General features: G+C 43.0%; 2 protein-coding genes and 1 non-coding gene across 4 annotated transcripts; 1 reads left to right on the forward strand and 2 right to left on the reverse strand.

Moving 5' to 3' along the window:
• Positions 1-309: 309 nt before the first annotated feature.
• Positions 310-24,447, reverse strand: NCAPD2 (non-SMC condensin I complex subunit D2). Of its 2 annotated transcripts, none has more exons than XM_011365873.2 (32): positions 24,300-24,447; positions 23,393-23,542; positions 18,136-18,211; positions 17,794-17,852; positions 17,143-17,318; positions 16,712-16,854; positions 14,506-14,633; positions 14,310-14,433; positions 13,989-14,136; positions 12,795-12,992; positions 12,315-12,449; positions 12,130-12,217; positions 11,853-12,033; positions 9,993-10,117; positions 9,393-9,632; positions 8,932-9,106; positions 8,566-8,650; positions 6,776-6,909; positions 6,307-6,439; positions 6,129-6,213; positions 5,884-6,051; positions 5,412-5,581; positions 4,567-4,678; positions 4,368-4,491; positions 4,131-4,286; positions 3,675-3,852; positions 3,497-3,591; positions 2,294-2,374; positions 1,962-2,145; positions 1,128-1,248; positions 871-1,026; positions 310-629 (listed from the first exon to the last, which is right to left on the reverse strand). In XM_011365873.2, the coding sequence occupies exons 2-32, from the start codon at positions 23,517-23,519 to the stop codon at positions 544-546; spliced, it is 4,191 nt and encodes a 1,396-aa protein (XP_011364175.1). In that variant the 5' UTR covers positions 23,520-23,542; positions 24,300-24,447; the 3' UTR covers positions 310-543. The 2 variants fall into 2 exon arrangements, with proteins under 2 accessions (XP_011364175.1, XP_023389733.1); XM_023533965.1 differs by lacking the exon at positions 24,300-24,447 and adding an exon at positions 24,170-24,279.
• LOC111743570 lies at positions 17,395-17,723 on the reverse strand. The gene has a single exon (XR_002781788.1). It is a non-coding gene; the product is annotated as a small nucleolar RNA U85 (small nucleolar RNA).
• A 701-nt stretch (positions 24,448-25,148) lies between the features above and the next one.
• MRPL51 (mitochondrial ribosomal protein L51) lies at positions 25,149-26,241 on the forward strand. The gene is made up of 3 exons (XM_011365874.2): positions 25,149-25,383; positions 25,465-25,575; positions 25,990-26,241. The coding sequence occupies exons 1-3, from the start codon at positions 25,305-25,307 to the stop codon at positions 26,184-26,186; spliced, it is 387 nt and encodes a 128-aa protein (XP_011364176.1). The 5' UTR covers positions 25,149-25,304; the 3' UTR covers positions 26,187-26,241.
• Positions 26,242-26,285: the final 44 nt, after the last annotated feature.

A 26,285-nucleotide genomic window follows, 5' to 3' on the forward strand; every position in this document is an offset into this window, starting at 1 on the left:
TGGTAGCACCCCTCCCCTCTAGGTTGTGACAACAATAAGTACACATTGTCAAATGCCCACCAGAGGGCAAAAAGCACATATTTGGAGGCTAGACATTGCGTAATTCTCCGGCGGAGCAATCCTGTCACTTTTGCAGGGTGGAGAGGTTGAGAAGGGAAAGATGAAGCACTGAGGAGCATTAAGTTGTCAGTTCTTGAGATGGGCCCCAGGACTCCCAGGCTTGTCCTCTCTGGATGATAACCCTCTATCTGCTGCCTGCACCTGGGCTAATGTCAAAGATGAAACAAAGACAAGCTCAGGAAAAATGTCTAAAAGTATATAAAAATATTTATTCATTAGAAAACAAGGAAATTGGCAAACATTCTAGTGAAAGCAGCTCTACTCAGTTCAGTTAGGCTAGTTTAAGAGAAATGCCTTATATTATAAAGTGATTTATGTATTAAAAAACCAAGGAGAGAGGCAAATAAGTATTTTACAAGGGGAATGTTATTCACCCCACAAGACACCCTGCACAGCAGGGATGGGAACAGGCAAGCCGACCTTCTAGAACCTGTGCCTGTGAGTAGATGCTCGGCGGATGGGGGTGGTTTTCTTGGGTGTCTCATCTTCTGTCAACTCGGCTGAAAGTTCTATTCCAAGAATTGGAGGAATGAGAAAAAGCTGAGTCACAAAGGTAGCGAACAATAGATCTCAGAGAACAAATGGGACAGGCCCAGACCATATCGCAGAAATAAAACCCGAACTGCTCAGGGAGGAAGATGACCTCAGTGGGGAGTGGGTGGAGAGTCCACACAGCAGGACCCCATCAGAACCAGACCCCCACACCCCAACCTGTGTTTCTTCTGGGCCGGCTGGGAGGGAGCACTGTACCTTCCTCACTGGACTCATCACTCGAGAAGACAATTCTGGGTTTCTTTTTTGTAACTCGCTGCTGGGTGTTTGGATGCCGATGGGCAGTACGGCGTGGCTCAGGCGTGACAAAGTCATTGTCTGAGGTTGCAGAGGCCAGATGCTGGTGCCTAGAGACTAGAAAAAGCAGAGGTCTGAGTCCAAAAGGAAAAAAAGGAACCCTCATCTGAGAGGAGGGCCAGAGCCTGGTCTCTCCACTGTGGAATTGCCTCACATACCCACGGATTGTTTCTTGGCTGATGGGGTTTTCTGGCTACCCCCTTGGCCAGTCTCCTCTATTGCATCCAACCCTCTTGTGTGACAGGCCCGAAGCTTCTGCTCAAATTCATCTATTATAGCCTGGAGGGAAAAAGAGATTAAGACCAAGCCTGGAAATAGTTATTTCTATGATTGAAAAGAAACAAGGCCATGAAAAGACAGTGAAAGCTTAAATGCATATTACTAAGTGAAAGAAGTCAGCCTGAGAAGGGTACATATTATATGATTACAACTATATGACAATCTGGAAAGGGTAAAACTGTGGAAACAGTAAAAAGATCAGTGGTTGCTCCCAGGGGTTGGGGAGGAGAAAGGGGTGAACAGGATTTTGGGGGCAGTGAAACTAGTCAGTAAGATACTATAATGGTGGACACAGCTCATTATACAACTGTCCAAAATCATAGAATGTACAGGAGCAAGAGTGAACCGCAATGTAAACTATGGATTTTGAGTGACAATGATGTATCCATGTAGGTTCGATTATAACAAATGTGCCACTCTGGTGGGGGATGTTGATAATGGGGAAGGCTGTGCATGTGTGGGGGCAGAGGGCACATGGGGGAACGCTCTACTTTCCACTCAATCTTGCTTTGAACCTAAAACTGCTCTAAAAATAGTTCATTAAAAAAAAAGAAACAGAGGAACAGAATTGGAGACAGATCTGGTCTCAGGTCACTCTGGTTACGTGGTTGCAGTCCAGCTGGGGATATGTACGGCAGTAACATGGTGACTTCAAGAGCCCCCGAACACTGCAGACTGCATGAACTAATGCGAACCCAGCGGGCACTGCTCACCTTGCCATCAGGCTTGGCCCCGCGCCGCAGCTTGCCCACAACCAACAAAAAAGCACTGAAGATGGACACGTCTGACAATTTGTCTCCAAAGCAGTCAAAATTGTCCATCATCTTGCGGAGGCCTCGCTCTGTGAGGGGCAGCTGTGACACACAGTAGGCCAGGTCTCGGTACTGTCGCTCAGTTCTGCAGATGGGAAAGGCTTTGTGAGGAGTAGCAAGACATACTGGGAGTGAAAGCTCAACCTCCCTCATCAGTTTCCCCTGCCCCGGGGACACTTCTTCCCGTGGGGCCCCCCTCTCAGCACAAAGAACCCTCCAGGAAGGCAGCGTACCGGGCTGTGCGGAACCGCTGACACAGCTTCTCCACCAGGCTCTCAGTCTGCTTGTCCTTGGTGATGTAGGAGAGCAGCTGCCTGCAGAGGTGGGGTGCTGATGTTCCATTGCCCAGGGCCGCTCTGAACCCACCCACTGCCACCAGTCCTGGACCCTCCTTCAGCACTAGGCCTCTTGCCTTAGTAGAAGACTCTTCCCTGCCATGGCCCATGCCTGCCTCTCTGAGGGCAGTTGCTCTCCTCTGCTTCCTCCTGCCTTCTCCCATACCCCAGACACAGGTCCACCCCACTCCCCTGAGGAATTTTTACTGTGAATAGAAATTCATAACAAAAACAGCTGCCAATCTAGTTGAATACTACTATGTACCTACCACCGTGTCAGGCACTTTATCTTATTGAATCTTATCAAGAACTAAGGGGCAAGTATTATTGGCCTTACTTTATACAGGAGAAAAAAACAGAGAGAGGTTAAGGTATTGCTGAAGGCCATACAGCTACAAGGTAGCAGAGTTGGAATTCACATATAGTCCTGTGCTGTATAATGACGTTTCGGTCAATGACTGACCACATGTGCCATGGTGGTCCCACAAGATTATAATGAACCAAAAAACTCCTATCACCTAGTGACATCGTAGCTGCTGTAACATCATTAGCGCAACACATTCCTCACATGTTCACGGTCATGCTGGTATAATCAAACCTACTGTGCTGCCAGTCATATACAAGTACAGCACACAGTTATGTTCAGTCCATAGTACTTGATAGTGATAATAAACGACTGTTACTGGTTTATGTATTTTCTATACTATACTTTTAATCATTATTTTAGAGTGTACTCTTTCTACTTATAAAAAATTTTCTGTAAAACCGTATGCTGTTACTCCAGCAACAGCCTCATACACCTTGTGTTTACTGCATATCTTGATTGCATCATTTACTCTTGTGGCTGATTTATTCTCGTGTTGTTCTACACAGTAACATGCTATACAGGTCTGCAGCCTAGCAGCTGTAGGATATCCCATATAGCCTAGGTGTATGGTAGGCTAGACATCTAGGTTTGTGTAAGCGCACTGTTATTTATACAACGATGAAATTGCCTAACAACACACTTCTCAGGTGTCCCTGTTGTCAAGCTGCACATGACTGCACAGATTTGATTGCTAAGTCTATGAAAAACATGCCCCAAGGTCCAGGGAATCATACTTCATGATGGTGTGAAAAGGCTCTTCCTCCACCCCTCCCTCGGGGTCTGACAGGCGGCTGATGATATCTGGAAGGAGATTATAGATTGCATTGCCCTGTAAGAGAAAATTATGTTACAGAGTGAGGTGACATGTGACCTACATGGCAGCAAACCCTGAGCTGTCTCTCTGCCTCTCACCTTGTGGGAGAGCTCATTGAAGAAGTTCTTGGCCAGGGCAGCAATCTGAGGCACGGGGTCAATAAGCAGCACAGCCATCTCGCTAACCTGCCCCTTCACCTTCACCATGTCCTTTAGGATCAGGTGGGTCATCACCAGCCCTGCTGTTTTCCGCACCTGTTGAGCTGGGTCCCGGAGGCTAGGAATAAAATCTCAAGTCATTGGGATCAGGACCAAGGGCTACACCCTGACAATGGCAGGAAAGGGCCTCAGCAGAAATCTACTACTCTTTCTTAATGTGCCATTCTAGAAGCAGTTAGAAAGTTGTCTAGAGTTGAAAGCTGGGATTGAGGAAAGAGGCCAAGCTTTAGGCAGATGTTCATGGTAATGCTAAAGATTGGGGAAATACAGCTTTAGTGATTCTCATACTGACTTAACTAGACCCTCTCAGAGCCGGCACTGTGAGGGATCTCCTACCGAGCATATAGATGAGGTGTCCAAGGGTCCACCAGGTTGGGGAAACGGATGGTCAGATCCCCAATAGTGATCATGATGTTAGACCGGAGAATGGGGAGTGAGGACTTCTCTAGCATGGTGAACAGAAGACGAAGCTGGGAGTCACAGAAAGTGGAACTAAGGGCAAGGAGAGGATCATCAGGGAAATGATACCATCCCCATCATCCTTGAGCAGGCAGTACCAACCCCACGGCCTACCTGATCATGCAGAATTTGCCAAGGGTAAGTGACGCAGCTGCACAGAGTTCTGGGTTGCTATAGAGGCCAGGGTTGTTGCAGACTTTAAGCAGAAGTGGAACAAAGGCAGCCAGTATCTGTTTGCCTATCGGAAGAACACCTCTAGGTTTGGTACAGGTTATCTCATCTGGGGAGAAGATCACTCAGCAATTCTTCTTACCATTTAACAGTTCCATCTCACAGATGCTGCGAATTAGTTCTGCTTCTGTGTCATCAGCAGTGGCCCCGACCAGCCCTATCTCCTCCTCCATGGTGGTTTCGGTGCTTGCATTCTAATGGAAAAGAAGCCAAGGATCATGGGCGATCAGAGACAATAGTTTTGATTCCAGCCTATCCTTCATTTTGCATGAACAGATCTGAAGAAAGGCGAATTTTGCAAAACCATTCACGGAATTGGCAAATTTGTCTGCAGAGAAGGAGGACTCCTGAATTAAAGAGGAAAAGAACTAGGTCCCCTATATTTGTTTTTAAATTGCCAAAGCACATTCCTATTTGCCTTCTTAACTCATCTTCACAGAAGCATAACATTTCCTGTATATAGTAAATAGACAGATCACGCCAGACGATGGTTCGAGGTCATAGAGAAGGTCAGACCTCATCCCACTGCTGCAAGGCTCTGTGTCTATATGTCTGCAAGACATCACTGCCTCTAGTGGAGAGAACACAAGGTCTCTCCATCAGGTGGCAGGTCTGGTCACCAAGGCTGATGGGTGTGTGCATGTTCTAAAAAACGCTGCCTCAGGCAGAGCCTCTGTTCTATGCTGAGGTCCCTAACTAAATGCTCCCCGTTTACCTAAAACCATGGTGATCATGGACAGACTGTTCCATCTTTGTTCTCACTAATCTTTCCCAGAATAGTAGCAGCAAGGAGGCGGAGTGCTGTCTTCATTTAATAGTAAGGAAGAAGCAGAGATCTTCAGAAGGAAATGTGAATGACCTGAGGTCATGAAACAAATCTGGGAACTGCTTGAGACAGGAACCCAAACGCCCAGGCACTCCATTCACCTTCTCCTTCGGCTCTTTAGTCTTATGCTCCTGTTCTTCCCGAAGAACTCTGCGCCGACAAAGCTCTCCACTCACTGCCTGTTCCAAATGTACCAGCTGCTGCAGAGCCACATCCCCAGCCAGGGACAGCAGGTTCATCAGCAGGAAAGTGGAGAGCATGGGGGTCTCCTCTGGACAGGAGAGGAAAGGCAGGGAGAAAAAGACATAATCGAGTCTCACAGGACTCTGCATCTTGTTTTCACTGATCGTTCCCTTGCTCGTGTGCTACATCAACTAGTGAAGCAGCAAGGGCTGGGAGTGTGGGAATGGTGGTGGGGAATGGCCCAACTTGAGTGACAAAAATGTGATAGTGGGCTGAGGGGGTCAGGGGTTATTGTAAGAAGTGGTGGGGGCAGTGGCTTCTGGTCTGGCAGGGAGAGCAGCAGAAGCTGGCTGCTGCCCACTGTGCCCATTGACCCTCTTGCCCACTTACTTGGGTCCTCCTGGGGGGTGCTCTTCTCCTCTAGCTTCTCCAGGGCCTGCTTTGCACATCCCTGCAATATCTGGGCACAGATCACATCAGGGCCTTCTGCCAGTTGGTATATGAGGGTCACAGCCACCTCTTTGAAGGGGATCCAGAGTGGGTCTGGGTGGGCAAAGCCTACAGAGAAGAAGAGAGAAGTTGCCCACTGCAGACAAAGGACCCAATTTTGCCCAAGGCCCTTCGTGATAGCTTACCTTTTGTGACCGTCTCCCGTAGTCGCTCAAACAACCTGTGTTCCTGAGGCAGCCGGAAGGGAGGGTGACGTTTGCCCAGGGAAGGCTTTTGAGAACAGGAAAGACAGCACATGGGTATGTGAGGGGTGGATAAGAGGACCCTCACTCTCCTTAGTTTGGACGTAATCACCCCACATACCTTTCTCCTGTCAGAGATGTTGGCAATGGCATGGCACACCTGTTGGGCGAGCCTGTAGTCCTGTGGAAACTTCTCATCCAGCCCTATGTTCACCAGTGTGTCTAAGTTGCTTCCCACAATTTCTGGTTTTCCTCTAGGGGAAGGAAGCCACAGAATCAAAGCTAGTCATGGACATGATTCTGTGCGTGGGACAATGCCAAGGGAGGTAGATACTATACCCAACACGGGGCTTAAAGAGCCTTGGAGCACTAGAGAGGCTCTGACACAGGGCCACCCCTTGGATTCCCTCTTTCTCCATTGACTCCACTATTTCTGCTAAGCAGGGGATACTGGTACTTTCGCTAGTTTATTTTCCATTTAGGTAGCCAACTCACACATAGGGCTCAGCTGGGCCTGACTACTATCACTGCAGAACAGGGAACCTTCCTTTCTTCTCTCATCCTACTGCCTGTCTGGATCTGAGCCTCACCGTGCCATCATCCCAAGAAGCATGACAGAGGAACAGCGCTCTAGAGGGGAGCAGGGGACCTTCTTGGTTGCCCGCTCCCAAAGCAGCTGGGTCACTGCTGGTTTCAATTCATTCTTCTGTACAAACTCGCAGAGCTGAAGAAAAAAGAAAAACGGCTCAGGTGAAAAAATAATTGCCCTGATCTTTAGTCTACTTCTCTGAAGAGAATATCGAGAACCTGAAGTGGTTCTCAATACTTAGAAATGAAAAAGGAAGAAGGCCAAAATGTAAAGAAGGGGTTTGGGGAGGTACTTCCATCTCTGCTACTTTTCAACGCCTTCTCATGCCTTCAAAACTACGTTTATTAAGATGACATACTGAAACTGACCTTGTTGAGTTCCATGTGGCTCTATAGTTCTGACTGCATTCTGGAGGTTTCTAGTAGGTTTTCTTGCTGTTACCACAAACTCAACATGTTTAAAATGGAAGCCATCAGCCCTCTTTGCCTTTTCATTTTGCCAATGGTATCAACACTCTTAGTCACATATGCTTAAAACTTCACAGTCACCTTATTTTTTATAAATCAGTCACTTAGTCCTATCTACTCTTCCTTTAAGATTTGTCTTCAATTAAGTACAATTCTATAACTTTCCTTCCCACCCCCAGAGTCTAGCCCCATCTTGTCACCGCACACCTACAGCAGCCTCTAGGGACCTTCCTGTCCCTAGCCTCTGCTCCAATCGACTTGTATGCTACTGCTGGATCAGTCTCTTCAACATTTATTTCATCATGCCACACTGTGTTTCATCATTTAGACACCTCTCTCCTTTGCCTACTATAGGGACTTGGACCAGTAGCTAGCCTATGAGATCTAAGGCCAGTCGCCACCATCAGGTACTTTTATTTTCCCCCGTGAGGAGAAAAATGTGGCTGGAGATAGTGTTCCTGGCCAGTGGAAGCTGGTGGTCAGCACTACGTCCACCTTTTGTCCCCATAATCCAAATGCTTTAGAGCAGATTTGCCTAAAATGTTGGGGTTCCTGGCTAACAAGGTTGAAAGGCATCCAGGGACCTTTACACTTTAGTTCCAACTCATATTCCCAGCTTTACTGTCTTTTCCAGATAACAATTTTGAGCCAGAACTCAATCTTGCTTATTCTACAACATAGGCTGTGCTCTTTCTTGGCTTTCTGTCTGAAATGTTTTCCCTTCTTTCTCGTATTCTCTAAATCCTACTCATCAAGACCCAGAGTTAAGTCCTACCACCTTTAGGAAGCTTTCCTTGATCATCTCACCTCACACTGCTCTCTTTCCCACTCTGTACTCATCAGTATAACATAAAGTTAAGAGTATATTTTCTGGAGCTCTTCTGCCTGAGTTTGAATCTCAAATGTTGCCACTAACTAGCTGTAAGTAGCTGAGTTCTTTAACTTCTCTGTTCCTCAGATTTCTCATTGTAGACTGTAGATAACAGTTACCTCATAGGGTTCTTGTAGGGACTAAACACATTAATATGAGTAAAGTGCTAAGCACAGTGCCCGACATGTACAGTGTTATTATTCCATTACTACTGCTACTATGACCATCACTTGTGCCACTTATTCTGGCACTTAATTATCTATCTGCTGCATTGTCTGGTAAGTGTTTTGTGTTTTTTGGCTACCAATTAGACTGTTGATTCATTTTAAGTTGGAAACTTGTAAGCAAATAATCTTATCCTTCTTCGTGGGGCTGAGTAAATTGCTGAACACACAGTAATCGCTCACTAATACTTGTTGAATGACTAAAGAAAGAAGAAGTGAGGAGACTTACTATTTCCTCAAGACACTGAATGGTCCCAACTGAGGCATCCACTAGCAGCAAAGAGAGATTCTGAATCAAAGCCTGGGCCTTGGCTCTGTGGGAACAGCAAAAATCAGAGGTCATTAGAAGGCTGATACCTTGAACCTGGCGAACACGTGATTAGGGCTATCGCCCCACAATGTCAAATAACTATTTAGGATGGGTTTCACTGGAAATTCAGCCCTACCTTGAACCCCATTATAGACCTACTGCCTATGGATTCAGAACTCCTTTAGACGGATGCCCCCTCCCACCCCAATTTCTTCAGGAAATTAGAAACATCCTATGAGAAACTGACCTCAGAAAAGTCAGCAAAGGCTAGAGTACCCCATATACCTGGCAGAGTCCCCTTTGGGGTTGAGGTAAAGTTGGCGGTAGGCATTAAGCACAGCTTCCCGGACACCAGGTTCCTTAGACCAGATGAGAGGCAGAATGCGGCGCACCCCAAAGAGGGCCTGAGGTACCCCAAATTGGAATGCCATCACAAAGAATTCAATCACTTCCTGTACCACTGAGAGAATAGACACAAATGTCACCCATCTGCTTGGCAAAACTCCCCCAAACTCAAAGACAGAAACTTTGTTAATGTAGCAACATGCAAGTGGGGCCTTCCTCATTTTAGCAAGAACGTTGACTCCTTTAGTGCCCTATCGTGAAATACTATAGGCATTAAAAAATGGAAATAAGAATTCCTGTCTCTTAAAGGAACAGATAAGACATCAATAAAATATGGACAAGACTGGTTTTCCCAACCCCAAGACCCAGTCCTTATAGAAAGGGACTTTGGCACACCATACCTGTGGTCGTGTTTTCATACATCATCTTGCTGATGATGCCAATGGCCTCTGTAATCTTCAGAGAGAAGCCATAGGCATCCTGCAGGTACTGCACTAGCATCTCCTGCTTCACCAGTTCATCCCTTTCCCTGGATTTTTCAGGCTCTGACCCATTTGGCTTGTCTTCACAGTTAGTCTGTCCTGGGACCATGTGCTCTGCAGACCCCTGGGGATTCTTCTCCTGTGTGGAAGCTGCTGGGCCTAAGAGTTAGAGAATGTCTGAGATGGGGAAATCTAACAGCTATAAACTCTCTAGATATTCCTTTCCACACACAAAAAAAGAAGGTATAAATTTAGAACCTATTCTAAAATATCTTGGTTCATTTCTCAAAGAAGATTTCTAAAGTCCTCTGTGGTTTGGAAATGCCCTTTCACACGCTGTGACTATCAATTTTGGGCTCATGGGCTGCTTCTATTTTCAAGCAGAAGCACTGCCAACTCCCTTCTGACCTCTTTCAGCACCAGGTTCTGTCAGCTAGGCCAGTGTCTGGCATAAAGTAAACGGTCCATAAAAACTAGTTGAAATGTTTTGTTTGTTGACTGAAGAAAAAAAGGAGTTACCTTTGAAGATAGTTCCTAAGAGATTCAGGAACCTGGTCTCCTCTAACTCCTCTGGGTCCATATGACAGAAGGGTTCCGACCCTTGGAAGTGGCCTATGGCTTCTCGAGTGAGAATAATGGCTTGCCTGAAAGAATATCAACCTGTTACCAATTCAGCACCCATAAAAGCATCACCACAACCTTAAAAAAAACCTGGCATACAAGAGTGTCACTGTAGCCTTTTATAAGGGAGCTTGCCTCATGATTCCTTCAAGCACTTAGACCTACTGCTACAAAGAAAAGGAACACTTCTTACGCTTGAAGGTTATAAAGCACCTACGAAGGGGTGGAGCTCAAACGCTTTTCCTGTGTCTAAAGTGACAAGGCTTAACTACAGTCTTCAAAATACTCAAATAAGGCTTTTAAATTTTAAAAATCACAAACCTATTCCAAACCTCTGTTTGAAAACTTTGCCAAGTGAAAGTTTAGAAAAAATATACTTTCAATAACTGGTTAATTTACAGTATATCCATACGATGGCATTCGATGTAGCCATAAAAATTACTGAGGCAGTATTTATGTACAAATATTTAAAAAACCACTGACATACATAGTTAAATGAAAAAAGCAAGGTGGTAGATCAGCAGGTAGAGAATTCTATCACTTGCGTAAAAAGGGGGAACAAAAAGAACACATTTTTGGCTGTATGTCTACATAGTATCTCTAGAAAGATACTCAATAAACTATGAATGTTGCTTCCCTGTGGGACTAAAGGGGCTGGGAACAGGTTTGGAAGGGACTTTTCATGGCATCGTGTCCTTTTTGTAATTTAAAATTTTGTACCACATGATATATTGTCTAATTTTTAAAAAGGAAATTAAAAAATCTACTTTTAAATTTAAATTTCTGTTTAAAAAAACTTATCAAAGTTAAACTGTTAAAAAGTTATTTTGAAAAGTTTTGTTCTAATGTATGTTTAAATTTGTAATTAGAAGCAAACATCTCAGTTATTAAGACCTTAACCCATGAACGACTTCTGAGGATTTCTGAAGGAAGAGATGACATCTTTAAACGAGATGAAATATTTTTCTAACTGATAGAAGGAGAAAATACTACTAGCATGCTTATAGGCAGAAGAAGCAGTCATAAAACTGTAGTCTCTGTTTATGCTTAGTAAAGAGAGACACCAGAGAGACAAAAGGGAGAGCAAACTAGTCACATTCTATTGATATTTGGCCTTTTCTGAACAGCTTAATTAGGTAAAAAGTAAATAAATAACCGGCTGAGGTTTAAGAATACTTGATGACAGCTCTAAGGGCTTTTTTTTTGCTAAGCCGCTCCAAAGTTCTGGAGTCACAAAAACACCAGAGAAATCTTTTCTCTAACTTCAGGATTCATATTAGGTTGATTTAAAGATTAAGGTAGGATTAAGCAGGTTTGATATTATTAGCTCACAGAATTTAGAATTAAAAAGACATTAGAAATCATATGACCTAATCAACTTATTTTACAAATAATGAAACCGAGGCCTAGAAAGTTTAAGCAATTTCCTTAATATACAACTAGAGTTGTAATATACACTTATAGGCTTTCTCCTTCAAAGAAAGGAGGACTTTTGCTATATTTAATATAATTTTTACATGTACTTGTTTTAGTAGCTTCTTTAAACATTTGTAAAAGTAAAAAAGCATGCTTAATTGTGGACTATGCCTTTGGCATAAATCTGGTGTTCAGATCACTACTACAATGAAAACACCTACCATCATCTGATGGCAGCATATTCTAAGTGCAGTTCATTTGAAAGAAATATTGTTTCTCAAAGGTTAAACTCTAAACCGAAACAGGTCATTAGAGAATACCTCATTCTTTCATTTCACATACTTGTAACTAGCTTTAGCAAGCAACCGACGGATGCGTCCTTTCACCTCTTCAGTGGTCTCTGTAGTAGCCATTTCCTCAGCAATCTCTTCTTCTTCCTGAGGAAGTTTTCGCAGCTGTTGCAGGGTAGACATTAACTCTGGCAGCATGGCTTCCCACTCCTCCTCTGGGTCCAGCACTGCAGCTGAATGAGAAAGTCTCACTTAGACTCTTTCACTGGAGTTTCTGCTGCAGGAAGAAGACGGTCTGGGGAGGGGACTCCTATGCAGTAACTACTTACAAGCAGCTGAAGCTTGCCTCTTGGCTCTCATCTCTTGTAATTTCTGGGTTTCCTTCTGCAGTGGTCCAGCAAGGTCAGTATCACTAAGCTATCAAGGTAAGATGAGTATCAGGGTCACTAAATCTCCTAATTTTATCCCTGTTTCCATTTAGTTCCTCTCTCTTGGGTGGTCTAAGCCTACTTACCTTGCAGGAAAAGGGATTATTGGCAAGAAAACTGGCCAGCAGTTGGATGGCATTTTTACATACTAGCACTGACTTGTCTGCCAGACGTCCCACTGCTAAGGTCACCACTGCCTGGAAACGTGTCAGGGGAAGAGCCTATGTGGGATAGAAAAAAGATCAACTTACATCCCACATCATCCTTTCTGCTCAAGATGATCTTAAAGTAAACTCTAAATGAGCTACCCATTCATTCTAAAGAAGCTTTTCCTTGGGATAAAAAATAGTGAAGGTGCACCCTTTGTAGTGGTTAAGGCGCAGCATAGTCCTTAAATGGAGCCAGCCATCCTTGCCCTTGATAGAGGAGGACCTTTATTACTGGTAATAACAACCCGAACTCTAGACTCTTCTTTGGAACAGTTTTCTCTGACACTGGATTCTACTTTCCTTCAGCCTACACATAGAGAGGTACCATATGTCTTTATCATGTAGAAGGCTGATCACCTTCTGCTGGACAATTCGGGTGAAGAGCTGCAAAACACGGCTCCGCACAAAGGAATTAACATCGTGGCCATGGGCTTGCATGGTGTCCAAGAACTGGTCTCTGGTATCTCGGGCTGCTTCCTCCAGCTGATCGCCATTCAGAACCTGCAGTACCATCTCTGCCATGGCTGCGAGCACAGCATTGCGCATCATGTAATTCTGAGAGAGAAGCGAAGTTGATATGAACCTCTGTACCCCAATACTAACTCTCCTTTCCCTACATTCTTATGCCTATCCAGGCACAACAAAAGGGCAAGGCCTTTAGTCAAGGTTAAGCTTGCTTGTCTTGCTATTAACTCTTTCTGGTCAACTCTCTGAGGTCACTGGAAAAAGGTGAATCCCAGAGGAACCTTGTTTGCTCAGGGGAGAATGTAGGGATAAAATAAATAGAGCCCAAAACCATTTTCCCCATTAGGCTCACCAAGTAATCATGGTGGCACTGAATTTGAAATCGTATCTATTCACTGATATACATTTGAAAAACATTAATTACTACCTTTTGCCTGAGGTCTCAATGCCTTTGATCCTTGCTAATAAGCACCCCCTTTCTCTCCCACTCCCCTATTTTATGACAGACAATGAGACACAGAGAAGCAAACATTAGTCCCAGGGTACCAATGAAGTCCATTACAGAGTCTGGTGGAGAACAGGGTTTGGCTTTTTTTCGAGGCCAAGAGAATTGGGTCTTGCACAAGAAGTTAAAGTAAATTAGATGAATGAGTGGAGAGTCTTTGTCCTCAATATTCACCTAGGAGTGCCTTGCAACAGTTTGGGAAATGGCTAGATTAGCATTCGAAGAGATAATTGAGAGAGATGACATGGGTTGATTTGAGAAAACTTATTGTATAGAGAAAGCAAGGCAAGTCAGGTGGTAGGAAGAAGCTTCATCCTGAGAAATGGATGGGACTCAGAATCACTGCTGGGTCACTCTCACTAGACTTAAACTGTGATACTGTCATTTCCCCTACCAGACCTGGATAAAACCAACTTGACGCTGAAATAAACTTCATCTGCTTCTCTATAGGAAGGAACTGCCACAGTGATAAGACTAGACAATTTGACTTCATGTGAAAGCTACCTCTTATTAAGAAATAACCTTTCAACAATGGAATTAAACCTCCCAGAAAAACCTGAGATCCCCAGGGTACCACCTACCTCTCCATCCAGATGATCTACCAAAATGCACATGCTGGACATCAGGATGGCTGGGACACGTTCTGCTAGTTCTGTCAGGAAGGCTGCAAAGCCCTTTGCCCCTGAAGAGTCCCGACTCAGCTCCTGGGGACATTTCTGTCCAATCTCTCTATGCAGGGAAGAAAACACAGCCACAGCAAGATAATTCAGTTCCAAGTAAGAGAAGACTGATATTTAATCGCTGAATAAATCTAGTGTTGCAGAGAATATATTGTATTTCTAATCTTTATCTTCTCCCTAAGAAATGAGAATTAGAAACTTAGAGAAGGGAGAGTTAGTTACCTTACAATCTCCCCCACTATGCTCTTCATTCCATAATCAGTTGCCCAGAGACTCACAGCCGCCACCAGTACAGGTGCCAGGTGTTCAAAGTGCTGCAGCATCTGGATGATCTTCACAGTGGCACCTGTGGAAGTATTAAACATGAGCAATTATGGGAAGAATGAAAAAGGTGGGGCAAAGTGGAGGGCTAACTTACTGAGCAAATGGTTATAACGTGTCAAGGCTACACCAAGCAGGTGTGTTATGGCCTCCCGGGTGGCGCGGTTCTTCTGGTGACTGATGGTGGGGTTCTCCAGGAGGCGGTAACAGCAACCAGTAACCAAACTGAGAAGGAAGAAAGCGAGATGATGAAATCAGCTATCTGGATGCAATTATATTGGGGTTCAGCCTCAGTCTTTCTCTCTCTGCTGCCTCCAAAGTCAGGGTCTGCTAGTTTACTTCATTCTATCTACCACCTTCTACACCAAGTTGCTATGCTTTGCTGATCCCAGATAGTTACATGGTCCTTCAGAATTACCAGCTTTCAACTAATTATGATGCCTATACAGAACCTGACTATATGGTAAAAGATAGGACAAAGTCACCAATGACTTCTCATTGTTAAATAAACTGGTTAATTCAGTCTCATCCATATGGACTTTCAGCTCCATCTGATATAGTTGATCACTCCTTTCTTCTTGAAATATGCTCCATTTGGCTTCCAGAATACCAGACTGCCTTCTCAGTTTCTTTGGCTGGTTCTTCCTCATCATCTCACCCTTCTAGTGCTAGGGTACCCCAGGGTACTTGGATTTCTATGCCTTTCTAGCTACTTGCTGATTTAGTAATCTCATTCAGTCTCATGGCTATAACTACCATTTATATAAATACACTATATTCCTAAATGTTTATCTATAGGCCAGACCTCTCCCCTGTACTTGATTTGTACATTCTAATCTGACATTAACTGGATGTGTAATAAGCTCCTCAAACTTTGTATGTCTGAAACAGAGCTTCTAACCGCCGCCTAAAACACGTCCCCACAGCCTTCTTCATATTTTAGTTCCAGGCAACTCCATTCTTCCAAGTGCTCAGGCCAAACTCTGGGTAAGTCATCCTTGACTGCACTCTCCCTCAAACCTCACACGTCTGTCATCTCCTCCTGTAAGCTCTACCTTAAGAAAAAAAGTACAGACTCCAACCATTCCTCCCCATCTGCACTGCAACTCTTTGGTTTAAGTTACTGTTATCTCTTGCGCAAGTTACTGCAACAGCCTCCTAACTGGTCTCTCGCTTCCCTCTTTTCTTTCCACAGTCTGTTTCAACACAACAGCCAGGATGATCCTGTTAAAGTACAAGTCAGACCATCTACTGCCCTGCTTAGAACCCGAGTGGCCCCATCTCACTCTGAGAAAATGTGAGTTGCCATGATGGCGTATAAGGATCCACACAGTTTGGCTCCCACTGACCCCTGCTCCTGACCTCATAGCCTCCTCTCTCTCTCACCTTCTCTCAGCTGCCATCTCTCTGGCCTAATTACATGTCAGACATACTCCCTCCTCAGGGTCTCTGCACTTGCTATTCTCTTTCCTTACCTTGCTCTTCCTCCAGATAGTCTCAAGGCTCTGATTATCTCCTTTGGGTCTTTGCTCAAATGTCACTGACTCAAAGAAGTCTTGCTAGAATGGCTGATTTAAAAATCACAACCCTCCTTCAGAGATAACACAGAACAAACTGATGATTGCAGGGTGGGAGGGAGGTTGGGGGGCTGGGTGAAAAAGGTGATGGGATTAAGAAGTACAAATTAGCAGCTACAAAATAGTCACAGGGATGTGAAGTACAGCACAGAAAATATAGTCAATGATATTGTAATAACTATATATGGTGTCAGGTGGATATTAGGCTTGCCAAGGGGATCACTTCGTAAGTTAATAAATGTCTAACCACTATGCTGTATATCTGAAACTAATATAATATTGAATGTTGACTGCAATAGACAAATAAAAATAAAAAAATAAAATCACAACCCTCTTGCATCAAACTTCTCATCCCCCCTATATTTCTCTACAGTAATAAACTATAAAACATATTTTACTTATTTTAAAAATTGGCTTCTGCTCTATAATATAAACTCTATAAGGGTAGAAACTTTTGTTTTCAGTGCTTATTATGATACCAGCCACACACCTAGGAGATTCTCATAAATACTGTTACATGAATTAATAAACGGGCATTAAAGATAAGAAATTCACAGCAGTTTCTAACATTATTATTTACTTCCTAATAACTCAACATTATGAATATACTTCTATGTATTACAGATAGAACTGAGGCATGAAACAAAGTATTTAAAAGGCAGATATAACAACAGAGCCTTCATTCTTCATGGTTAAATATTATTTGTAGTCATTTTAACTGCTAACCTGACAAATTCCTCTTCAATTACTGAGTGGTTCCACAAGTGACGAATGTCCAACTGGAGCATCTGTGTTAAAAGCTGAAGAATTGGTTGCCTCTCCTCCTCCCAGTCAAAGCCATGGGCTGCCTTGGCCCGGGCTTTCTTACCCTAAAAAAAAATATCATGTACACACTTACGAAAAATAGAGAGTGAAGATCTGCTAGTTTGAGCGTCTGAACTATCCAGCATTGAGACAAGGTAGAAGGTAATACAAGAGTATTACAAGTTCCAAAATATGAAAGAGCTGCTTATCAGGTAAGGATATGTTGTGATACTTTTGAGCACTTCCTTATAAACAGAAAGGAGTCTCAGAATCATTCACTGGATTCCCTTCTTTCCATTAATTCCCCTAATCCTCCAGGCCCCATATGAAGTGAGCCTGGAACTCCAAGTTACCTTCCCACCAAGGTCCAGGTCCATGAGACTTGTCTGGCAGGTCTCAAAGGATTCCAAGAGGCGTATCAGAGCATAGCAGTTCATTTTGAGGGCATTGAGGTGGGCACTTCTATCTGATACGCTCAAAGTTGCATCATTCAGGATGGCTGGAAGTTCCTGGGAATGGCGGGATACCACTGCGAGGGGCAGAATTTGAAGTCGGTTCATTCACTTTCCTCATAAACCCCAACTTTAAAGTATACCGGCACTTGCAACCATCAGATTACCAAAGATCTGTGTTTCATCTCTCAGTGGCTACGATACAAGCTAAGTCCTTTAGGACCCCTGACCCTGATACCGTGAACATATCCTGTCCCTACTCTCTCATTCCAGTTACCACAATTTCTCCCTGGCAACTGGAAGAATCACCTCTATTAAAGAGAGGTAGTTCAAAAGCAGGGAGAATTTCTTGTTGGTCTGCCCTTACAGTGAACACACATAACTCTGTGTTGACCACCAAGATTACAGACCTTAATAGATCAAAGGTCCCTGGACTTAGCCAAACCAACTGAATCACCACAGCCTTGATATCATCATGTGGCTGACAAAATCTAGTAAACAAACAAACAAGGACAAACACCTTCCACCCCCTACCCCCTGACCCATAAACACCTTTTATCAGGAATTCCAGAGTATCTTCCTTGAGGCCAGGATCTATACTTCGAAAGTGACTATGAGGGAAAGAAAGTGTAGGGGGTGAGAAAGGAACCTGCAGAGCCAGCCCATTCTAACAGATCAGATCTAATTTGAAGAATCTAATGGTTAAAAATACATGTGAAATTGCTTAGCTGAATAAATATGGTGGCAAGTTGGAGTAAAATGTTCACCAGTAGAGATATCAGCACCCAGAACCATTTATCAATGAACTATAATTTGGAATTTCAGAACTAACATGCAAAGTTAGAACAAATAGCCACCAGTTCTGTTTAAAGTACCAACCAGTATTTCACTTACTATAAAATGCTGTAGACAGTATCAAAGTGCTCCAGCATAGCCAGGGGCCCTTGAGCTCGGAAGGCAGCCTGAAATGCTATACAGATGAAAGGAAATGATTAATACAGAGGGGAGAGGCCTTTTTGGTAAATTCTATTCATGACAGAAAATCAAGTTAATTGCTTTTATTGATAGAATCACCAAAGGAATAGTTCATTTCAGTATAACCTATTATAATATCTTACATTTTGTCCTGTTTTTCAAGTAAAGCCTTACTTGAGCTTCACATCTCTGAGCTAGACAGAGCAGATAGTATTATGTCTATTTTTATGGGAAAAACAAATTGTCAGAGTAGTTATGTGACTTATCCAAATTACAGTTGTTGGTACTGACCACAAACTCAGGATCTTTATTTCTTTTAAATTTTTTAAATTTTCTTTTAAATTACGAAATTAAATTTTCTTTTAAAATTTTCTTTTAAATTACGAAAGTGGCAAAACCAGTATAGTTCCTGTACTTTTCTCAGGTAATGTTAACATCTTATAAAACACAGTACAAGGACTTATTCTAAACCAAGAGATTCGTATTAATTTAACGCTATTAACTAATCTACAGACTTTATTTGAATGTTACCAGCTGTTCTATTTATGTCCATTTTCTGGTCCAGGGTCCAATCTAGGATACCACAATGCATTCAGTTGTAGTGTCTCCTTAGTCTCCTCTGATCTTTTTCTTTTATGATTTCGATGCTTTTGAAGTGTACTAGCCAGTTATTCTGTAGAATGTCCCTCAGTGTGGGTCTGTCTGATATTTTCTCATGATTAGATTGAGGTTATACATTTTTGGCAAATTATCATGGAAGGGAGGTTGGGTCCTTTAGATACATCATACCAAGAAGAACATGATGTTCGTCTTATTACTGGTCATGTCTATTTTGATCACTTGGTAGTGTTTGCTAGGTGTCCCTACTGTAAAGTTACTATTTTGCCCTTTGCAATTAATAAGTATCTTGCAGGGAGATACTTTGAACCTATGTAAACATCCTATTTCTCATCATGTTTGCCCACTAATCTAAGCATCTATTGATTCTTTCCTGCCATAATTATTACTATGGTATTTACTAAATGGTGACTTTTCTATCTTCATCATTCCTTCTACATTTACTAATGGGTATGCCACTATAAGATGAGCTGTCTCTTTCCCCTCATTAATTTATTAAATTATGTATTTATACCAGAGTGGATTCATGGATATTTCTTTTATTCTGTGTTCATTCCCATTAATATTTATTTGGTTGCTCAAATTGTCCAAAACTTGACCACTGGGAGTTCCTTCAACTTGGCCCATGTCCTTCTGACATGCCTCCTTCACTCGTGCTTACTTTCTTGTACCACAAGATGTTCCAGCTTATCTTGTACTCTCCCTGGCCCTGTCCTGGCATCAGATTCTCAATAGAGTCCTGTTTCATTTTCTGGGAGAATGATATGTAGAAACCATGTTCTAGGCACTATTTAGGCTCACTACTATAGGAGTATATCATTGTTTTTAGGCCCTCTCAGTAGAGAAAATGTATAAATGTATGTATGTACACACATACACACACACCCTATATCTATTTTTATCTCTGTATATATTAAACACAAGAGTTCATTTATGTTTTTGCTTAATCCTAGTATACACATAAAGCAGTTTCAGGATTGCTAACCCACACACCTATAAAAAATAAATTTACTAACTAGTTTATAATAATTGTGCAAAGTTCTTTTGTATATAGTATATAGTGAAAATAAGCTTTTCAAAGTTACTTAGATTAGTTTCTTCTCCACTCTTTCAGTGTGATTATGTCAATCATTTGTAATACTTATTTAGGTTCATTCGTAATACTTATTTAGGTTCATTTGTTACTACTTATTTTACATTTTGAAAACCCAGCATCTTTTGATTCTTGAATTCAATGTTCTTTTCATCCTGATTGTATTGCTTCTAGATAAAAACTTTAGCATAAAGGGCAGTAGAATCTAGTTATGTCTAACAGCATGCAGGAGTGGCAGGGCTGTATGGGAGTGATATCATTTTTGAACCAAGTTGTATACATAGCTCTTTCTGTGATGGAAAAAATTCCACTAAACTCTTCTTTTCTTCAATATTGGGTTGCTTTGCCTAGAAAATAAAGCTTGAGCTTTGTACTGCATTACCACTTTAAACTTATGATTTAGGATTTTCTGGTAAGCCTATTACAAATTCCCAGGTCTATTCATTTTCTTCTAAGCAATTATTTCACATCTTTCCTCACATCAAGACCTTCTTCCCCAACTCACTCTCAGTTAAAGTTTCACTACCTATCTCCCTGAGAAAATGGAATGGAAAAGAAAAAATCTTGCAGCTGCCCTAAGCTCTGTACTTACCTGCCATAACTGAATCTGTGCTTGTAGACTCTGCCTTCTCTTTTGATACTGTAGATAAATTGTCCATGCTCTAATAAAACCATTGCCTCCCCCTGTGTACCAAATCACATACTCTCTTACCTACTAAAGGATATTGCTCTAACAATGGTTTCTTTCTTCTCCTTCATGTATCATCAGCTTTTCCCTTTCTCTGATTATTCCCATTCAGCATATAGACATGTAATGCTGCCCATCTTACAAAAAGAATCCCCCCTTGACTTAACCTCCTACTCTAGCTACCACTCCATTTCTCTGCTATTCCTTAAAGCAAAACAACCAGAAAGTGTTATCTAAGCTCACCATCTTTAACCTCTTTCCTCCCATTTTCTCATAAGCCTATGCCAATCAGGGTTTTGCCCCCAACATTACTCTGAAAAAGCTTTTTCAAGGTTACCAGCAATTTCCACATTGCTAAATCCAGTAATTAATTTGCAGTTGATCTCGCCTTTCCCTTCTGAAATATTCTCTTAATTTAGCTCCCATTTAGCACCTTCATTAACTTTTTGCCTCAATGGCTGGTCCTCAGTTTCTTCTACTGGCTCTTTTTCATCTCTCCAACCTCTAAATAGTCTCCAACCTGGACTGTCTCAGGTCTTAGGACTTTAAATTGCTTTTGTTCTCCACCCACATTCACTCCAATCTCATGGCTCCATACCCTCTACAGGCTGAATAATAAATCCCAAATATCTTTAGGTGGGACTTCTCCCCTGAACTTCACGATGAAATAACCAAGTCTAAAACTGGCTCCTCTCATATTTTACCTAACTTCTGTAAATGACAACTCCATTCTTCTAGTTGCTCAAGTCAGCTAGTGATTCTTTTGAAAGGTTAAACCATGTCACTCCTGTGCTCAGAACCCAATGGTTTTCAGACTCACTCACACTAAAGTCTTGACCATGACCTATACGACTGAAGACCAGTGCTTCTCCAACTTAAATGTGCATTTGATTTACCTGGAGATCTTCTTAAAAAACAAATTTTCTGATTCCACAGTTCTGGGATGGGTCTTCATCCTGCATTTCTAATATAGTCCTAAATCTTGATACTAACACTGCTGGTCTTGAAAACCAAACTTTGAAGAACAAGACTCTAGAATAATCTACTACTTCCCACCCGACCTTTTTTCCTAGCTTACTCCATTCCAACCACACTGGCATTTTCTTACCTTAGGGCCTTGGCACTGGCTTTTCCATCTGTTTGGAATGCCCTTCTTTGAGAACCTGCATAGGTCACTTCTTCACCTTTGAGGTTTCTGCTCGAATGTCACCTATCAGCAAGCCTCTGATCATCCAACATAAAATACCAGTCCCTACTCAGGCACACTGTATCTTTTTATCTTGCTTTATTTTTCTTGTTGGCACTTACAACCATCTGAGATACTCCATATTTATTTATTACTTGTTGAGAATCTTGAGAGAACTTTGTCATCTTGTTTGTTTTCTTTACTCTTGTATTGCCAGTGCCTAGAACAGTGCCTGGCACATAACATAGCAACATATACTTGAATAAATTAAATAAACTGATTTTGTATATTTATAGTAGAACTTTGTATTTAGGGTTCAAACACCAAAAGCAATCCAACTGTTATATATATGTAAAAAAGGACTCTTATAGAGAGTGGTCATCCATTTGAAGAAATAACACATTATAATAACTGAAGAACAGTTTGCTACAGTGTGCAGCATGTGCAACTGGTGACACATATATCCACACAATATGGAGAGAATAGTCTATCTCTGGACACTGTTGGTTGGCCACCCATCAGTTGACCTCCACACTCCACTTACTCCTTGTTTACCAGATGGTGATATGTCCAGGTTTAGGGAGGTGCCTAAGTAATAGTCCTGGTCAATTTAGCCAATCTGGGTAATTCCATTTCCTTTATTACTAATTAGTTAGGGAAAGAGTGCATGATCCGATTCTGGCTAAATCTGTTAGGAAGCTTCTGGTAGAATTAAAAAAAAAAAAAAAGACGAAAAGAAAAAGCACAAGATAGAAAATCTCCTTTTCTACTTCTGGACATAAGAGAAAGGAGCCTGGCACCCATGATGGGGAGGCCATGAAGAGATAAGATGGGGATACATTATCAAGATGCTGTATTAACTGACCTTTCTTGTTGTAAGAGATAATAAATGAAGTAGGTTAGTATTCCCATTATTACATGTGAGGAAACTGAGGTACAGAGAGAATAAGTAACTTGTCCAAGGTCAGAGTGGTAGAGTCAGGATTCAAATTCAGGCAGCTAGTCTCCAGAGTCTAAATTTCTGTTCTGTCTACCTCTCCAAAGCAATCTGATAGAAGATCACTTCCAGTAAGTACAATGACATTATGGGGTCTTGTTTGATAATGCATAAATTAACCTTGGTCATCCGCAGGTTTCAATGGATAACTGCACTGCACATATATTGTACAGTGTTGCAGCTGTATTATATTTTTTTCCATTATTGCACACTCTTGGAAACAACAATTCTAGATTTGTTGTTTCTTGAAACAGGTCAGGTAAAGTCCCAGACATTCTGAGAAAGCTATCTTCTCCTGTAGCTCTTAAATCCACCAGAATTTTATTTTGGCGTATGGTAAGAGGTGAAGATCTAGAATAATTTTTTCCCATATACACCTGGACTGTTTAATGAACAACCGAGATAAGGTGGTCCATGAGTGTACTCTTCCTGTAACATATCCCAGGTATGCTAGGGAGAAAACAGTATAAAACAGGAAAGACATGTTCCTTGCCCTCACTGAATTTAGTGATGTAGTGGAACAGACGGAAATATAATTACACTTGGGATGGCTGTTTTGAAGTGCTAGGCACAGTGGCAGCTATGGAGTCTTACCTCTAAGCTGTGATGGAAGATTTCTGATGGGCAGTACCTCTTGCACAACATACTGATTCACTCCTCCACTTTTCAACAATTCCTCTGGGGTTAAGGGCAGATGGAACTCACACAACCGGGGAGACATCCTTCTTCCACTGGCTCTCAGGGCTGGAAATCGAACAGCAAATATGTCAGGGTCTGTATCTAAGGCCTGTCTTTTCTTCTGGTTCTATTATCCATCCCCCACCCCCAATATATAATGCTTTTTAGTCTTACATCAAGCTGATAAAATTACCTTAAAGACTGTGAGATCAATCCTGGACTAAAATCTAATTTTAGTAATGACTCTACCGCTTGGTCATGTCACCCCCTAGGCCACATCTGTACAACAGGGTTACGTCTGATCACGAAGTTGCTCTGAGGTTCAAATGAGTTAAGGGGTATAAAAGTGTTTAAAGAACTTTAAAGTGGCATGTCAATGCGTTATGTTCGCATTATTATTTCCGTTTTTATGGGAAAAGCTTCTTAAGTAGAATGTCTCCCTTGAGACTAGAACTGTGGCGTGGCATGGGCTAGTGGGTTTCCAGGATCCAGAATAGGAGAGCATTAACATTTACTACCTGTTTACTGTGTGTTAGGTTCTGTTAGGCTATTTGCATAGATCATATATGATTTGATTTTCCAAATCCCAATCTCATATAGTGCATAACACAGCCCAATCTACAGATGAGAAAATTGAGGCTAAAAAAGCGTAAGCGATTTGCCCAAATTCCATAGCGGATCTATCAGACTTACTGTTTCTACCACATCGTGCCCCAAGGATATATCCATTAGACTTCTCTGCCTATCGTACGCTGCCTAATATTACTCCGTACCCGGTTTTCCCAGCCTTCATTCCCTGCTCTCCATTAACTCCACACCTTACCTGAAAACCTCAACCGCCGTTCCGCGGACTCAGGATGTGGGGCTGAAATGAAGGAAAAAACAGGGCGTGCACAGTGGCACCAATCAGCGAGGCAGCACTTAAGCGGGCAGAGAAACCAGCCAATCGCCGGCAGGCAGAGGCAAAAACCTGCCTCAGAACCGGGCACCGCGCGGGCAGAGCCACAAACATAGAGTTCAAATCTCAACGGCCGCAAGGGGGCCAATCGGGACGCTCGCTGCAGATACCGGCCAGTCACATCGCGGGAGCCGGGACCACACCACCCGGGGCGGGGCGGGGCTGAGATTCAGGCTCCCGCCTCTTATTACCTCGTCCTCCTTAGCCCGAGTCCGTAGAGAGGACGTCGCAACCAGATTCCGCGGTTCCAGCTGGGAAGTGGTAGTGGCCCTGGGGTAGTGACCCACTCAGCCCCAGGACAGGAGGCAATCCAGGCCAGGATTTAGAAGGTTTAGGTTTTAATGCAGGTTCTGCCATTTCCTCTGCTATGTGACGTCCAGAAGCCTGCTTCACTCATCCTCAGATTTCCTCCCCTGTACAATAAATAGGGGTAATAAAAACAGCGACAGCGCAAAATCGCTGTGCGGCACAGAGAAAGGAAGCTCTGGGTTCCAGAGTTTGGACCTTCATTTCTCTCACAGTTGTGGAATGGCCAAGGAAATAATAGAGTGAATTTTCTTGAAGTTCAGTTTTGGGACTCCCTGAGTCCCTTAGCTCTTCTGGCGAGCCACGGCTTCCCGCCCGCAGCCCCGAAGGGCCTAGGTCGGGCAGAGCGGGCGTGTCACAGCTTCTTCACCGTAACCCGGAAGGCGAGGCTTGTCGCTGGGGAAGGTGGAGCCTAGGCGGGCCCGGCGCCCAGAGCTTTCTGGGTAAGGCCCAAGATGGTTGCGTCCGCGTAATACCCTGTAAAGCCAACGCGGAGGGTTCCTGTCATCTTGAAGGCCACGTCTGGCTAGTGCGTTGTGCCCTTGTAGGGGAGAGACTGTAACAATGGCAGGGAGCCTCGTTGGGGGCGCAGGCAGGCGCCTATGGGGCTGGGTGCTCCCAGCCTGCAGAAGCTTCTCTCTGGGTAAGTGGCCGATGTAGAAAGGCTGCCTAAGCTCTACTCAGTAAGCGGCTCAGATTCAGTCCCTATCTTCCCCACCCGTAGGTGTTCCTGGATTGTTACATGTAAGGCTCACCCTCCCGCCCCCCAAAGTGGTTGATCGTTGGAACGAGAAGAGGGCCATGTTCGGGGTGTATGATAACATCGGGATCTTGGGTAAGACTCAACTCCATGAAACAGAATTTAGGAATGGCAATTATGCTGTAACAACTATCTTTTTCCCCCTGTGTAGGAATGGTACCGTGCTCAATAGTAAAAGCGAACACTTATGTGGCTATTTATGTTGTGGTGGGCACTGTTCTGAGTGCCCTACACGTATTATTTAATCTTCATGATAAACTTTTTACAAGTGAGGAAACCGAGACACAGGTTAAGTAATTTTTCCAAAGTTAGTAAATGACAGTGCCAGAATTTGAACTACAAGCAGTCTGGCTCCAGAGTCTGTGCTCTTGATACTTGTCATATGCCTTGACTGTAGGTGATGCTCAGAAAAGTGCAACTGTGTGCTGACGGCTTAGCTAGTCAAGGCTGGGTTGTCTTGGAACTTACACGTTCTCTCACATTACACAGGGAATTTTGAAAAGCACCCCAAAGAACTAATCAAGGGCCCCAGATGGCTTCGAGGTTGGAAGGGGAATGAATTGCAGCGTTGTATCCGGAAGAAGAAAATGGTTGGAAATCGAATGTTCTTTGATGACCTGCATAACCTTAACAAACGGATCAGCTATCTCTATAAACACTTTAACCGACATGGAAAGTACCGGTAGAAGAGAAAGCTGGGGACTGTGGAAGAGGCACATCTATCTATCACTCGGGAAAAGGGCAACAGGACTTTTCCTTCTGAAGAAAGGGATTTGTATGTTCTC

Source organism: Pteropus vampyrus, unplaced genomic scaffold (genome assembly GCF_000151845.1).
Source record: "Pteropus vampyrus isolate Shadow unplaced genomic scaffold, Pvam_2.0 Scaffold116, whole genome shotgun sequence".
Lineage (NCBI taxonomy): Eukaryota > Metazoa > Chordata > Mammalia > Chiroptera > Pteropodidae > Pteropus > Pteropus vampyrus.

Excerpts from the sequence above, each read along its gene's own strand:
- NCAPD2 (XM_011365873.2), bottom strand. The coding sequence starts at position 23,519 with ATGTCTCCCCGGTTGTGTGAGTTCCATCTGCCCTTAACCCCAGAGGAA. Across the intron at positions 8,651-8,931 it reads CCCAAAGGGGACTCTGCCAG|AGCCAAGGCCCAGGCTTTGA; the intron begins GTATATGGGGTA and ends CTGTTCCCACAG. Across the intron at positions 6,910-8,565 it reads TTCAGTGTCTTGAGGAAATA|CTCTGCGAGTTTGTACAGAA; the intron begins GTAAGTCTCCTC and ends TTTTTTCTTCAG.
- MRPL51 (XM_011365874.2), top strand. The coding sequence starts at position 25,305 with ATGGCAGGGAGCCTCGTTGGGGGCGCAGGCAGGCGCCTATGGGGCTGG. Across the intron at positions 25,384-25,464 it reads CTGCAGAAGCTTCTCTCTGG|GTGTTCCTGGATTGTTACAT; the intron begins GTAAGTGGCCGA and ends CCCCACCCGTAG. Across the intron at positions 25,576-25,989 it reads TGATAACATCGGGATCTTGG|GGAATTTTGAAAAGCACCCC; the intron begins GTAAGACTCAAC and ends CACATTACACAG.